Below are 14639 nucleotides of genomic sequence, written 5' to 3' on the forward strand. Positions count from 1 at the left end.
CGATAGAAACCACTCAGCCACTTGTCCCTTTATTTTGTTTCTCTGCGATAGAAACCACTCAACCACTTGTCCCTTTAATTTGTTTCTCTGCGATAGAAACCACTCATCCACTTGTACCTTTAATTTGTTTCTCTGCAATAGAAACCACTCATCTACCTGTCCCTTTAATTTGTTTCTCTGCGATGGAAACCCCTCACCCACTTGTCCCTTTAATTTGTTTCTCTGCGATAGAAACCACTCATCCACTTGTACCTTTAATGTGTTTCTCTGCGATGGAAACCACTCATCCACTTGTACCTTTAATTAGTTTCTCTGCAATAGAAACCACTCTCCACTTGTCCCTTTAATTTGTTTCTCTGCGATAGAAACCACTCAACCACTTGTCCCTTTACTTTGTTTCTCTGCAATAGAAACCACTCACCCACTTGTCCCTTTAATTTGTTTCTAGGCGATGGAAACCACTCATCCACTTTCTTTTCCCTTTAATTTGTTTCTCTGCGATAGAAACCACTCTCTACTTGTCCCTTTAATTTGTTTCTCTGCGATAGAAACCACTCATCCACTTGTCCCTTTAATTTGTTTCTCTGCGATAGAAACCACTCATCCACTTGTCCCTTTAATTTGTTTCTCTGCGATAGAAACCACTCATCCACTTGTACCTTTAATTTGTTTCTCTGCGATAGAATCCACTCATCAACTTGTACCTTTAATTTGTCTCTCTGCGATAGAAACCACTCATCCACTTGTACCTTTAATTTGTTTCTCTGCGATAGAAACCACTCATCAACTTGTACCTTTAATTTGTTTCTCTGCAATAGAAACCACTCATCCACTTGTCCCTTTAATTTGTGTCTCTGCGATAGAAACCACTCATCCACCACCATCATTACTCGCCAGTGTTTGATTTTTGGTAGGATGTACGCATGCGCCACTCATTGGGTTCTCGGAGCTTTTCGGAGTAAGTTGGATGCGCGTCCTCCTCACTCGCATCCCAAAAGCACGTCGAACCTGTGACGATGGGGAAGCTCAGGAAAAACCGCTTTGGAATGTTGATCTTTTCGTTATTTTTTACTTTTATCTGCTGTGCGCAAAGGTAAATTGGGGTTTGTGTTTTTACGCCCATTCTTCAAATCTCCATTGCATGGCATGTATCCTAGGCTATTTAAAGCGCCTTCCCGCTGTATCTGGTCTTTAATTAGTTATTTGCATGCCGACCACCTTATGTTCTGTCTTTGCCCCTCAGCGCCAAAGATCTGAGGGATCCCAGTAATATGCCGCTGGTTAAAGACACGGTCGACAGATTGATGAAAGGCTACGACATTCGGTTAAGGCCAGATTTCGGAGGTAAGAACAAAGACAGAAGGAAAGCAAATCGAGATGATGAATGTCATGTTTGCTGCCATTTATGACGTGCAGTGCAATACATGTTTAATGAATTGCTGCAACAAAAAAACAACCTCTGGTACAATTGTTCTCATCATGAGAAATCTTCCATCCATAGACTAGGCTACCGCTCCAATTACAGTGCTATTACAGTGTAATAGCCTACCATCCAAATAAAACACGTATTTTTCACGTCACCAAAAACATTTTCCAATGTAGCAAGTTGAAATGATGGAATAAGACATGCTAGTCTATTCTGTGTGGAGAAGAAGGGTCTCTAACTTGATGGTCGATTCTATTCGCAGCCTATTGAACTTCTGGTTGCCTACCATTCTGTTTGAATGGAAAATCATCAAGGGAGTTCCAAATGATGATGCCGATGATTATAGTCATTTTAATGGACAACGATAATCATTAAGACTGCATAAAACATGCATTATTAACACTGATGATGAGAGAACATGGTGACATATCATTGACAGCAACCTACTGGTAGAATAACGGTCACCAAATTCTTATTTCTAAAAGGGAAAGAAAGAATCCCGTTCTCCTTTAATAACCTGCTTTTCTTCGCTTCACAGGTGCGCCGGTGGCAGTGGGGATGAATATAGATATTGCCAGCATAGACATGGTGTCTGAAGTCAATATGGTACGTGCATCATTATCATCCTCCTTATATGTTTTTCTCAGTATGCCTGGTTGAGTAAATCCGTATAGAAAAACCTATAACGCATTGCCAATCCATGTTTGACAGGGAACTTAATGCATGTCACGTTCTGCATTATGGGGAATTATGTTAACGACGCGGAGGAGTCTGATGATAGTTTGATTCTATAAAGGAATCGATTCTCGTGTTGAACAGTGTTCTGTCATTCAGCTCTGCATTTAGATGTCTTTTCGGCCATGGATGGTTGGTATCTATTGGTTCCCATTTGAATTCAAAACACACGCTCACTGGCGGACTTCTACGGACATCCTTGCGTGCACAATCAACACTGAGGCTGTGGCGTCTTCTGTTTCTGTTTCTTGTATATCAAGCCATTGACTGCTATCGTTTTGTTTGACGTGACAGCGGCGCGTTATAACGCCAAAGTGAAGAAGATTAAGGGAAAAACCGTGATAGCGCCGCGGTCTCCTTTGGGAGAGGTATCCATCTCCAGCTACACTTCACTTTGAAGCGCGAAGGGGAGCGCATCATCAGCTACGTAAATGATCCCCTCCTCCTGTCAGATCATGAGCGATGACGGAAATATGTGGTTAATAGAACACGTCTGGACATACGATGGTAATCACCTGGGTATTTAATCGAGCTCCACTACACAATGTTATGAATGTGTCCCTAATGGCACCCTTTTCCATATGTAGTGAACTACTAGTCCCTAGTCAAAAGTAGTGTACAATATAGGGAATAAAAAAAAGTAGTGTACAATATAGAGAATAGGGGTGCCATCTGTCTCCGTGCTGTAGAAAACCACTCTCTCTCTCTCTCTCTCTCTCTCTCGCTCGCTCTCTCTCTCTCTCTCTCTTTCTCTCTCTCTCTCTCTCTCTCTCTCTCTCTCTCTCTCTCTCTCTCTCTCTCTCTCTCTCTCTCTCTCTCTCTCTCTCTCTCTCTCTCTGTGCTCTGGATAAGAAATAGGCATCTTATGTAACACTGTATCAATGGTTTGCTCTGGAGGAGGCTTGGAGGGGAGACTTCTGTTCTCCTTACCCAACTGAATTCATATTTGATCCGTTGTTGCATTTGGCATGGTTTCTCCCAGTGGATTTTATTGCAAATATTTAATTGAATTTATCTGAGTGTACATTTTGCCCAGATAAGACATTATGTCATAAGTGCATTATGTTAGTTGGTTAGATGGCTTGGTTGGTTGGGGCTTGATGCTGGAAACACAGGGAGTTGTGTGTTGGGGTGAAGTTTTATTCCTGTGTGGGCCATGTGTACTGAATCACTGAGCTTGCTATAATGCTATAGGTCGGACTGGATAAAAGCATCATCAGCTGAATTACCAGAGTACTTCCTGTGAGGAAGGGATGTGGAAGTTAGTTTTGGTTAAAGAGGAAGCAGCTAGGCTAAAAGTATGAAAGGGCTGCGGGGTTCCTCTGGGATGTCCACCAGTACTCATCTCCTCCTCCCTTTCTCCCTCCCTCCTCCCCCCTTCACACCCCCTTCCCTCCCTCCCTCCCCCCCCCCCCTTCACACCTCCCTCCCTCCCTCCCTCCCTGCTTTTTAAATGCCTGGCTGCGTCCTCTCTGTCTCTGACCTGGATTTCCATGTAAGCCACCTTTATCTCTCTAAAGGGTGATGTTACTTTAAAACACAGAATCCACATCTACAGACATTCATCTGTAATAAAAAAAACACTGCTTCATACAGCAAGCCACTCAGTGTGTAACAAAACTGTGCACGAAAGAGCGAACAGAACAGATTAGTAGAGAGAGAGAGAGAGAGAGAGAGAGAGAGACAGAGAGGCAGAGAGAGAGAGAGAGAGAGGCAGAGAGAGAGAGAGAGTGGCAGAGAGAGAAAGATAGATAGAGAGAGAGAAAGAGAGAGAGAAAGGTAGAGAGAGAGAGAGAGACAGAGAGAGAGAGAGAGAGAGAGAGAGGGAGAGAGAGACAGAGTACTGACGTCAGGCCAACTCCCTGTAGCTATAAGAACATTCTCATTTCATTTCACGGAGGAGAGAGAATTGGCTTGCAGGGCAGGAGCATAAGCATGGCTCTCCTCTCATCCTCTATTCCTCTCCTCTCATCCTCTATTCTTCTCCTCTCATCCTCTCATCCTCTATTCCTCTCCTCTCTTCCTCTCCTCTCATCCTCCATTCTTCTCCTCTCATCCTCTACTCTCATCCTCTATTCCTCTCCTCTCTTCCTCTCCTACAAAACGGCTGCACAGCCGACGCATTTAGATGAAATGAAAACTGCCAAAAATATGATCTCTCTCCCTCCCTCCCTCTCTCGCTCTCTCCCTCTCTCCAATCTCCTTCATTCTCCCTTATCTCTATCTCTCTCTCTCTCTCTTTCCCCTCTTCCTCATTCTCCCCTCTCTCCATCGTCCCACACATAGTCATTATTACCTTCTGAATGTGAATCCTCCTCTCATGGTTATGTAACAACCTTCCTTCTAACAGCAGACAGGTTGGTGGTACTGGAGTTCCTCTCTGTCTCCTCTAACAACAGACAGGTTGGTGGTACTGGAGTTCCTCTCTGTCTCCTCTAACAGCAGACAGGTTGGTGGTACTGGAGTTCCTCTCTGTCTCCTCTAACAACAGACAGGTTGGTGGTGATCTGGAGTTCCTCTCTGTCTCCTCTAACAACAGACAGGTTGGTGGTACTGGAGTTCCTCTCTGTCTCCTCTAACAACAGACAGGTTGGTGGTGGTACTGGAGTTCCTCTCTGTCTCCTCTAACAACAGACAGGTTGGTGGTACTGGAGTTCCTCTCTGTCTCCTCTAACAACAGACAGGTTGGAGGTACTGGAGTTCCTCTCTGTCTCCTCTAACAACAGACAGGTTGGAGGTACTGGAGTTCCTCTCTGTCTCCTCTAACAGCAGACAGGTTGGTGGTGCTGGAGTTCCTCTCTGTCTCCTCTAACAACAGACAGGTTGGTGGTGATACTGGAGTTCCTCTCTGTCTCCTCTAACAACAGACAGGTTGGTGGTACTGGAGTTCCTCTCTGTCTCCTCTAACAACAGACAGGTTGGTGGTACTGGAGTTCCTCTCTGTCTCCTCTAACAACAGACAGGTTGGTGGATACTGGAGTTCCTCTCTGTCTCCTCTAACAACAGACAGGTTGGTGGTGACTGGAGTTCCTCTCTGTCTCCTCTAACAACAGACAGGTTGGTGATACTGGAGTTCCTCTCTGTCTCCTCTAACAACAGACAGGTTGGTGGTACTGGAGTTCCTCTCTGTCTCCTCTAACAACAGACAGGTTGGTGGTGCTGGAGTTCCTCTCTGTCTCCTCTAACAACAGACAGGTTGGTGATACTGGAGTTCCTCTCTGTCTCCTCTAACAACAGACAGGTTGGTGGTGCTGGAGTTCCTCTCTTTCTCCTCTAACAACAGACAGGTTGGTGGTCCTGGAGTTCCTCTCTGTCTCCTCTAACAACAGACAGGTTGGTGGTACTGGAGTTCCTCTCTGTCTCCTCTAACAGCAGACAGGTTGGTGGTACTGGAGTTCCTCTCTGTCTCCTCTAACAACAGACAGGTTGGAGGTACTGGAGTTCCGCTCTGTCTCCTCTAACAACAGACAGGTTGGTGGTACTGGAGTTCCTCTCTGTCTCCTCTAACAACAGACAGGTTGGTGGTGCTGGAGTTCCTCTCTGTCTCCTCTAACAGCAGAGAGGTTGGTGGTGATACTGGAGTTCCTCTCTGTCTCCTCTAACAACAGACAGGTTGGTGGTACTGGAGTTCCTCTCTGTCTCCTCTAACAACAGACAGGTTGGTGGTACTGGAGTTCCTCTCTGTCTCCTCTAACAGCAGACAGGTTGGAGGTACTGGAGTTCCTCTCTGTCTCCTCTAACAGCAGACAGGTTGGTGGTGATACTGGAGTTCCTCTCTGTCTCCTCTAACAACAGACAGGTTGGTGGTACTGGAGTTCCTCTCTGTCTCCTCTAACAGCAGACAGGTTGGTGGTGATACTGGAGTTCCTCTCTGTCTCCTCTAACAACAGACAGGTTGGTGGTACTGGAGTTCCTCTCTGTCTCCTCTAACAACAGACAGGTTGGTGGTACTGGAGTTCCTCTCTGTCTCCTCTAACAACAGACAGGTTGGTGGTACTGGAGTTCCTCTCTGTCTCCTCTAACAGCAGACAGGTTGTTGGTACTGGAGTTCCTCTCTGTCTCCTCTAACAACAGACAGGTTGGTGGTACTGGAGTTCCTCTCTGTCTCCTCTAACAACAGACAGGTTGGTGGTACTGGAGTTCCTCTCTGTCTCCTCTAACAACAGACAGGTTGGTGATACTGGAGTTCCTCTCTGTCTCCTCTAACAGCAGACAGGTTGGTGGTGATACTGGAGTTCCTCTCTGTCTCCTCTAACAACAGACAGGTTGGTGGTGATACTGGAGTTCCTCTCTGTCTCCTCTAACAACAGACAGGTTGGTGGTACTGGAGTTCCTCTCTGTCTCCTCTAACAACAGACAGGTTGGTGGTACTGGAGTTCCTCTCTGTCTCCTCTAACAGCAGACAGGTTGTTGGTACTGGAGTTCCTCTCTGTCTCCTCTAACAACAGACAGGTTGGTGGTACTGGAGTTCCTCTCTGTCTCCTCTAACAGCAGACAGGTTGGTGGTACTGGAGTTCCTCTCTGTCTCCTCTAACAGCAGACAGGTTGGTGGTGGTACTGGAGTTCCTCTCTGTCTCCTCTAACAACAGACAGGTTGGTGGTACTGGAGTTCCTCTCTGTCTCCTCTAACAACAGACAGGTTGGTGGTACTGGAGTTCCTCTCTGTCTCCTCTAACAACAGACAGGTTGGAGGTACTGGAGTTCCTCTCTGTCTCCTCTAACAACAGACAGGTTGGTGGTACTGGAGTTCCTCTCTGTCTCCTCTAACAACAGACAGGTTGGTGGTACTGGAGTTCCTCTCTGTCTCCTCTAACAGCAGACAGGTTGGTGGTGCTGGAGTTCCTCTCTGTCTCCTCTAACAACAGACAGGTTGGTGGTACTGGAGTTCCTCTCTGTCTCCTCTAACAACAGACAGGTTGGTGGTACTGGAGTTCCTCTCTTTCTCCTCTAACAACAGACAGGTTGGTGGTACTGGAGTTCCTCTCTGTCTCCTCTAACAACAGACAGGTTGGTGGTACTGGAGTTCCTCTCTGTCTCCTCTAACAACAGACAGGTTGGTGGTGATACTGGAGTTCCTCTCTGTCTCCTCTAACAACAGACAGGTTGGTGATACTGGAGTTCCTCTCTGTCTCCTCTAACAACAGACAGGTTGGTGGTGATACTGGAGTTCCTCTCTGTCTCCTCTAACAACAGACAGGTTGGTGGTGTACTGGAGTTCCTCTCTGTCTCCTCTAACAACAGACAGGTTGGTGGTACTGGAGTTCCTCTCTGTCTCCTCTAACAACAGACAGGTTGGTGGTACTGGAGTTCCTCTCTGTCTCCTCTAACAACAGACAGGTTGGTGGTACTGGAGTTCCTCTCTGTCTCCTCTAACAACAGACAGGTTGGTGGTACTGGAGTTCCTCTCTGTCTCCTCTAACAACAGACAGGTTGGTGGTACTGGAGTTCCTCTCTGTCTCCTCTAACAACAGACAGGTTGGTTGGTACTGGAGTTCCTCTCTGTCTCCTCTAACAACAGACAGGTTGGTGGTACTGGAGTTCCTCTCTGTCTCCTCTAACAACAGACAGGTTGGTGGTACTGGAGTTCCTCTCTGTCTCCTCTAACAACAGACAGGTTGGTGGTGATACTGGAGTTCCTCTCTGTCTCCTCTAACAACAGACAGGTTGGTGGTACTGGAGTTCCTCTCTGTCTCCTCTAACAACAGACAGGTTGGTGGTACTGGAGTTCCTCTCTGTCTCCTCTAACAACAGACAGGTTGGTGGTACTGGAGTTCCTCTCTGTCTCCTCTAACAACAGACAGGTTGGTGGTACTGGAGTTCCTCTCTGTCTCCTCTAACAACAGACAGGTTGGAGGTACTGTAGTTCCTCTCTGTCTCCTCTAACAACAGACAGGTTGGTGGTACTGGAGTTCCTCTCTGTCTCCTCTAACAACAGACAGGTTGGAGGTACTGGAGTTCCTCTCTGTCTCCTCTAACAGCAGACAGGTTGGTGGTGCTGGAGTTCCTCTCTGTCTCCTCTAACAACAGACAGGTTGGTGGTACTGGAGTTCCTCTCTGTCTCCTCTAACAACAGACAGGTTGGTGGTACTGGAGTTCCTCTCTGTCTCCTCTAACAACAGACAGGTTGGTGGTGCTGGAGTTCCTCTCTTTCTCCTCTAACAACAGACAGGTTGGTGGTACTGGAGTTCCTCTCTGTCTCCTCTAACAACAGACAGGTTGGTGGTACTGGAGTTCCTCTCTGTCTCCTCTAACAGCAGACAGGTTGGTGGTGCTGGAGTTCCTCTCTGTCTCCTCTAACAACAGACAGGTTGGTGGTACTGGAGTTCCTCTCTGTCTCCTCTAACAACAGACAGGTTGGTGGTACTGGATTTCCTCTCTGTCTCCTCTAACAACAGACAGGTTGGTGGTGCTGGAGTTCCTCTCTGTCTCCTCTAACAACAGACAGGTTGGTGGTACTGGAGTTCCTCTCTGTCTCCTCTAACAACAGACAGGTTGGTGGTACTGGAGTTCCTCTCTGTCTCCTCTAACAACAGACAGGTTGGTGGTACTGGAGTTCCTCTCTGGCTCCTCTAACAACAGACAGGTTGGTGGTACTGGAGTTCCTCTCTGTCTCCTCTAACAACAGACAGGTTGTTGGTACTGGAGTTCCTCTCTGTCTCCTCTAACAACAGACAGGTTGGTGGTACTGGAGTTCCTCTCTGGCTCCTCTAACAACAGACAGGTTGGTGGTACTGGAGTTCCTCTCTGTCTCCTCTAACAACAGACAGGTTGGTGGTACTGGAGTTCCTCTCTGTCTCCTCTAACAACAGACAGGTTGGTGGTACTGGAGTTCCTCTCTGTCTCCTCTAACAACAGACAGGTTGGTGGTACTGGAGTTCCTCTCTGTCGCCTCTAACAACAGACAGGTTGGTGGTACTGGAGTTCCTCTCTGGCTCCTCTAACAACAGACAGGTTGGTGGTACTGGAGTTCCTCTCTGTCTCCTCTAACAACAGACAGGTTGGTGGTACTGGAGTTCCTCTCTGTCTCCTCTAACAACAGACAGGTTGGTGGTACTGGAGTTCCTCTCTGTCTCCTCTAACAACAGACAGGTTGGTGGTACTGGAGTTCCTCTCTGTCTCCTCTAACAGCGGACAGGTTGGTGGTACTGGAGTTCCTCTCTGTCTCCTCTAACAGCAGACAGGTTGGTGGTGATACTGGAGTTCCTCTCTGTCTCCTCTAACAACAGACAGGTTGGTGGTGGTACTGGAGTTCCTCTCTGTCTCCTCTAACAACAGACAGGTTGGTGGTACTGGAGTTCCTCTCTGTCTCCTCTAACAACAGACAGGTTGGTGATACTGGAGTTCCTCTCTGTCTCCTCTAACAACAGACAGGTTGGTGGTACTGGAGTTCCTCTCTGTCTCCTCTAACAACAGACAGGTTGGTGGTGATACTGGAGTTCCTCTCTGTCTCCTCTAACAACAGACAGGTTGGTGATACTGGAGTTCCTCTCTGTCTCCTCTAACAACAGACAGGTTGGTGGTACTGGAGTTCCTCTCTGTCTCCTCTAACAACAGACAGGTTGGTGGTGGTACTGGAGTTCCTCTCTGTCTCCTCTAACAACAGACAGGTTGGTGGTACTGGAGTTCCTCTCTGTCTCCTCTAACAACAGACAGGTTGGTGGTACTGGAGTTCCTCTCTGGCTCCTCTAACAACAGACAGGTTGGTGATACTGGAGTTCCTCTCTTTCTCCTCTAACAGCAGACAGGTTGGTGGTGATACTGGAGTTCCTCTCTGTCTCCTCTAACAACAGACAGGTTGGTGGTGATACTGGAGTTCCTCTCTGTCTCCTCTAACAACAGACAGGTTGGTGGTGGTACTGGAGTTCCTCTCTGTCTCCTCTAACAACAGACAGGTTGGTGGTACTGGAGTTCCTCTCTGTCTCCTCTAACAGCAGACAGGTTGGTGGTACTGGAGTTCCTCTCTGTCTCCTCTAACAGCAGACAGGTTGGTGGTACTGGAGTTCCTCTCTCTCTCCTCTAACAACAGACAGGTTGGTGGTACTGGAGTTCCTCTCTGTCTCCTCTAACAGCAGACAGGTTGGTGGTGCTGGAGTTCCTCTCTTTCTCCTCTAACAGCAGACAGGTTGGTGGTGATACTGGAGTTCCTCTCTGTCTCCTCTAACAACAGACAGGTTGGTGGTACTGGAGTTCCTCTCTGTCTCCTCTAACAACAGACAGGTTGGTGGTACTGGAGTTCCTCTCTGTCTCCTCTAACAACAGACAGGTTGGTGGTGGTACTGGAGTTCCTCTCTGTCTCCTCTAACAACAGACAGGTTGGTGGTACTGGAGCAGACAGGTTGGTGGTACTGGAGTTCCTCTCTGTCTCCTCTAACAGCAGACAGGTTGGTGGTGATACTGGAGTTCCTCTCTGTCTCCTCTAACAACAGACAGGTTGGTGGTGGTACTGGAGTTCCTCTCTGTCTCCTCTAACAACAGACAGGTTGGTGGTACTGGAGCAGACAGGTTGGTGGTACTGGAGTTCCTCTCTGTCTCCTCTAACAACAGACAGGTTGGTGGTCCTGGAGTTCCTCTCTGTCTCCTCTAACAACAGACAGGTTGGTGGTGATACTGGAGTTCCTCTCTGTCTCCTCTAACAACAGACAGGTTGGTGGTGGTACTGGAGTTCCTCTCTGTCTCCTCTAACAACAGACAGGTTGGTGGTACTGGAGTTCCTCTCTGTCTCCTCTAACAGCAGACAGGTTGGTGGTACTGGAGTTCCTCTCTGTCTCCTCTAACAACAGACAGGTTGGTGGTGATACTGGAGTTCCTCTCTGTCTCCTCTAACAACAGACAGGTTGGTGGTGGTACTGGAGTTCCTCTCTGTCTCCTCTAACAACAGACAGGTTGGTGGTACTGGAGTTCCTCTCTGTCTCCTCTAACAGCAGACAGGTTGGTGGTACTGGAGTTCCTCTCTGTCTCCTCTAACAACAGACAGGTTGGTGGTGATACTGGAGATCCTCTCTGTCTCCTCTAACAACAGACAGGTTGGTGGTGATACTCGAGTTCCTCTCTGTCTCCTCTAACAGCAGACAGGTTGGTGGTGCTGGAGTTCCTCTCTTTCTCCTCTAACAACAGACAGGTTGGTGGTACTGGAGTTCCTCTCTGTCTCCTCTAACAACAGACAGGTTGGTGGTACTGGAGTTCCTCTCTGTCTCCTCTAACAGCAGAGAGGTTGGTGGTGATACTGGAGTTCCTCTCTGTCTCCTCTAACAACAGACAGGTTGGTGGTGATACTCGAGTTCCTCTCTGTCTCCTCTAACAACAGACAGGTTGGTGGTACTGGAGTTCCTCTCTGTCTCCTCTAACAACAGACAGGTTGGTGGTGATACTGGAGTTCCTCTCTGTCTCCTCTAACAACAGACAGGTTGGTGGTACTGGAGTTCCTCTCTGTCTCCTCTAACAACAGACAGGTTGGTGGTGATACTGGAGTTCCTCTCTGTCTCCTCTAACAACAGACAGGTTGGTGGTGATACTGGAGTTCCTCTCTGTCTCCTCTAACAACAGACAGGTTGGTGGTGGTACTGGAGTTCCTCTCTGTCTCCTCTAACAACAGACAGGTTGGTGGTACTGGAGTTCCTCTCTGTCTCCTCTAACAGCAGACAGGTTGGTGGTACTGGAGTTCCTCTCTGTCTCCTCTAACAACAGACAGGTTGGTGGTGGTACTGGAGTTCCTCTCTGTCTCCTCTAACAACAGACAGGTTGGTGGTACTGGAGTTCCTCTCTGTCTCCTCTAACAGCAGACAGGTTGGTGGTACTGGAGTTCCTCTCTGTCTCCTCTAACAACAGACAGGTTGGTGATACTGGAGTTCCTCTCTGTCTCCTCTAACAGCAGACAGGTTGGTGGTGATACTGGAGTTCCTCTCTGTCTCCTCTAACAACAGACAGGTTGGTGGTGATACTGGAGTTCCTCTCTGTCTCCTCTAACAACAGACAGGTTGGTGGTGATACTGGAGTTCCTCTCTGTCTCCTCTAACAGCAGACACGTTGGTGGTACTGGAGTTCCTCTCTCTCTCCTCTAACAACAGACAGGTTGGTGGTACTGGAGTTCCTCTCTGTCTCCTCTAACAGCAGACAGGTTGGTGGTGCTGGAGTTCCTCTCTTTCTCCTCTAACAACAGACAGGTTGGTGATACTGGAGTTCCTCTCTGTCTCCTCTAACAACAGACAGGTTGGTGGTGATACTCGAGTTCCTCTCTGTCTCCTCTAACAACAGACAGGTTGGTGGTACTGGAGTTCCTCTCTGTCTCCTCTAACAACAGACAGGTTGGTGGTGATACTGGAGTTCCTCTCTGTCTCCTCTAACAACAGACAGGTTGGTGGTACTGGATTTCCTCTCTGTCTCCTCTAACAACAGACAGGTTGGTGGTACTGGAGTTCCTCTCTGTCTCCTCTAACAACAGACAGGTTGGTGATACTGGAGTTCCTCTCTGTCTCCTCTAACAACAGACAGGTTGGTGGTGGTACTGGAGTTCCTCTCTGTCTCCTCTAACAACAGACAGGTTGGTGGTGATACTGGAGTTCCTCTCTCTCTCCTCTAACAACAGACAGGTTGGTGGTGGTACTGGAGTTCCTCTCTGTCTCCTCTAACAACAGACAGGTTGGTGGTGGTACTGGAGTTCCTCTCTGTCTCCTCTAACAGCAGACAGGTTGGTGGTACTGGAGTTCCTCTCTGTCTCCTCTAACAACAGACAGGTTGGTGATACTGGAGTTCCTCTCTCTCTCCTCTAACAACAGACAGGTTGGTGGTACTGGAGTTCCTCTCTGTCTCCTCTAACAGCAGACAGGTTGGTGGTGATACTGGAGTTCCTCTCTGTCTCCTCTAACAACAGACAGGTTGGTGGTGATACTGGAGTTCCTCTCTGTCTCCTCTAACAACAGACAGGTTGGTGGTGATACTGGAGTTCCTCTCTGTCTCCTCTAACAACAGACAGGTTGGTGGTGGTACTGGAGTTCCTCTCTGTCTCCTCTAACAACAGACAGGTTGGTGGTACTGGAGTTCCTCTCTGTCTCCTCTAACAACAGACAGGTTGGTGGTACTGGAGTTCCTCTCTGTCTCCTCTAACAACAGACAGGTTGGTGGTACTGGAGTTCCTCTCTGTCTCCTCTAACAACAGACAGGTTGGTGGTACTGGAGTTCCTCTCTGTCTCCTCTAACAACAGACAGGTTGGTGGTACTGGAGTTCCTCTCTGTCTCCTCTAACAGCAGACAGGTTGGTGGTGCTGGAGTTCCTCTCTTTCTCCTCTAACAACAGACAGGTTGGTGATACTGGAGTTCCTCTCTGTCTCCTCTAACAGCAGACAGGTTGGTGGTGATACTGGAGTTCCTCTCTGTCTCCTCTAACAACAGACAGGTTGGTGGTACTGGAGTTCCTCTCTGTCTCCTCTAACAGCAGACAGGTTGGTGGTGCTGGAGTTCCTCTCTGTCTCCTCTAACAACAGACAGGTTGGTGATACTGGAGTTCCTCTCTGTCTCCTCTAACAGCAGACAGGTTGGTGGTGATACTGGAGTTCCTCTCTGTCTCCTCTAACAACAGACAGGTTGGTGGTGATACTCGAGTTCCTCTCTGTCTCCTCTAACAACAGACAGGTTGGTGGTACTGGAGTTCCTCTCTGTCTCCTCTAACAACAGACAGGTTGGTGGTGATACTGGAGTTCCTCTCTGTCTCCTCTAACAACAGACAGGTTGGTGGTACTGGAGTTCCTCTCTGTCTCCTCTAACAACAGACAGGTTGGTGGTACTGGAGTTCCTCTCTGTCTCCTCTAACAGCAGACAGGTTGGTGGTACTGGAGTTCCTCTCTGTCTCCTCTAACAACAGACAGGTTGGTGGTGACTGGAGTTCCTCTCTGTCTCCTCTAACAACAGACAGGTTGGTGGTGATACTGGAGTTCCTCTCTCTCTCCTCTAACAACAGACAGGTTGGTGGTGATACTGGAGTTCCTCTCTGTCTCCTCTAACAACAGACAGGTTGGTGGTACTGGAGTTCCTCTCTGTCTCCTCTAACAGCAGACAGGTTGGTGGTACTGGAGTTCCTCTCTGTCTCCTCTAACAACAGACAGGTTGGTGGTGATACTGGAGTTCCTCTCTGTCTCCTCTAACAGCAGACAGGTTGGTGGTACTGGAGTTCCTCTCTGTCTCCTCTAACAACAGACAGGTTGGTGGTACTGGAGTTCCTCTCTGTCTCCTCTAACAACAGACAGGTTGGTGGTACTGGAGTTCCTCTCTGTCTCCTCTAACAACAGACAGGTTGGTGGTGCTGGAGTTCCTCTCTGTCTCCTCTAACAGCAGACAGGTTGGTGGTGATACTGGAGTTCCTCTCTGTCTCCTCTAACAACAGACAGGTTGGTGGTGATACTGGAGTTCCTCTCTGTCTCCTCTAACAACAGACAGGTTGGTGGTGATACTGGAGTTCCTCTCTGTCTCCTCTAACAACAGACAGGTT

The 14639-nt window shown here is 48.2% G+C and overlaps 1 protein-coding gene across 2 annotated transcripts in view; it reads left to right on the forward strand.

The window, feature by feature from the left end:
* Nucleotides 1–925: 925 nt before the first annotated feature.
* The window catches only part of gabrb2a (gamma-aminobutyric acid type A receptor subunit beta2a), a 193196-nt gene continuing 179482 nt past the window's right edge, over nt 926–14639 (forward strand). Inside the window, exons 1-3 of one of the 2 annotated variants that reach the window (XM_045724207.2) lie at nt 926–1093; nt 1244–1344; nt 1965–2032. In XM_045724207.2, the coding sequence (XP_045580163.1) occupies nt 1017–1093; nt 1244–1344; nt 1965–2032 (246 nt within the window). In that variant the 5' untranslated portion in view covers nt 926–1016. The remainder of the gene's footprint in view (nt 1094–1243; nt 1345–1964; nt 2033–14639) is intronic. The other variant, XM_045724206.2, reaches the window with a different exon arrangement.

The sequence above is a fragment of the Salmo salar genome, chromosome 09 (assembly GCF_965601325.2).
Source record: "Salmo salar chromosome 09, fSalSal1, whole genome shotgun sequence".
Classification (NCBI taxonomy): Eukaryota; Metazoa; Chordata; class Actinopteri; order Salmoniformes; family Salmonidae; genus Salmo; species Salmo salar.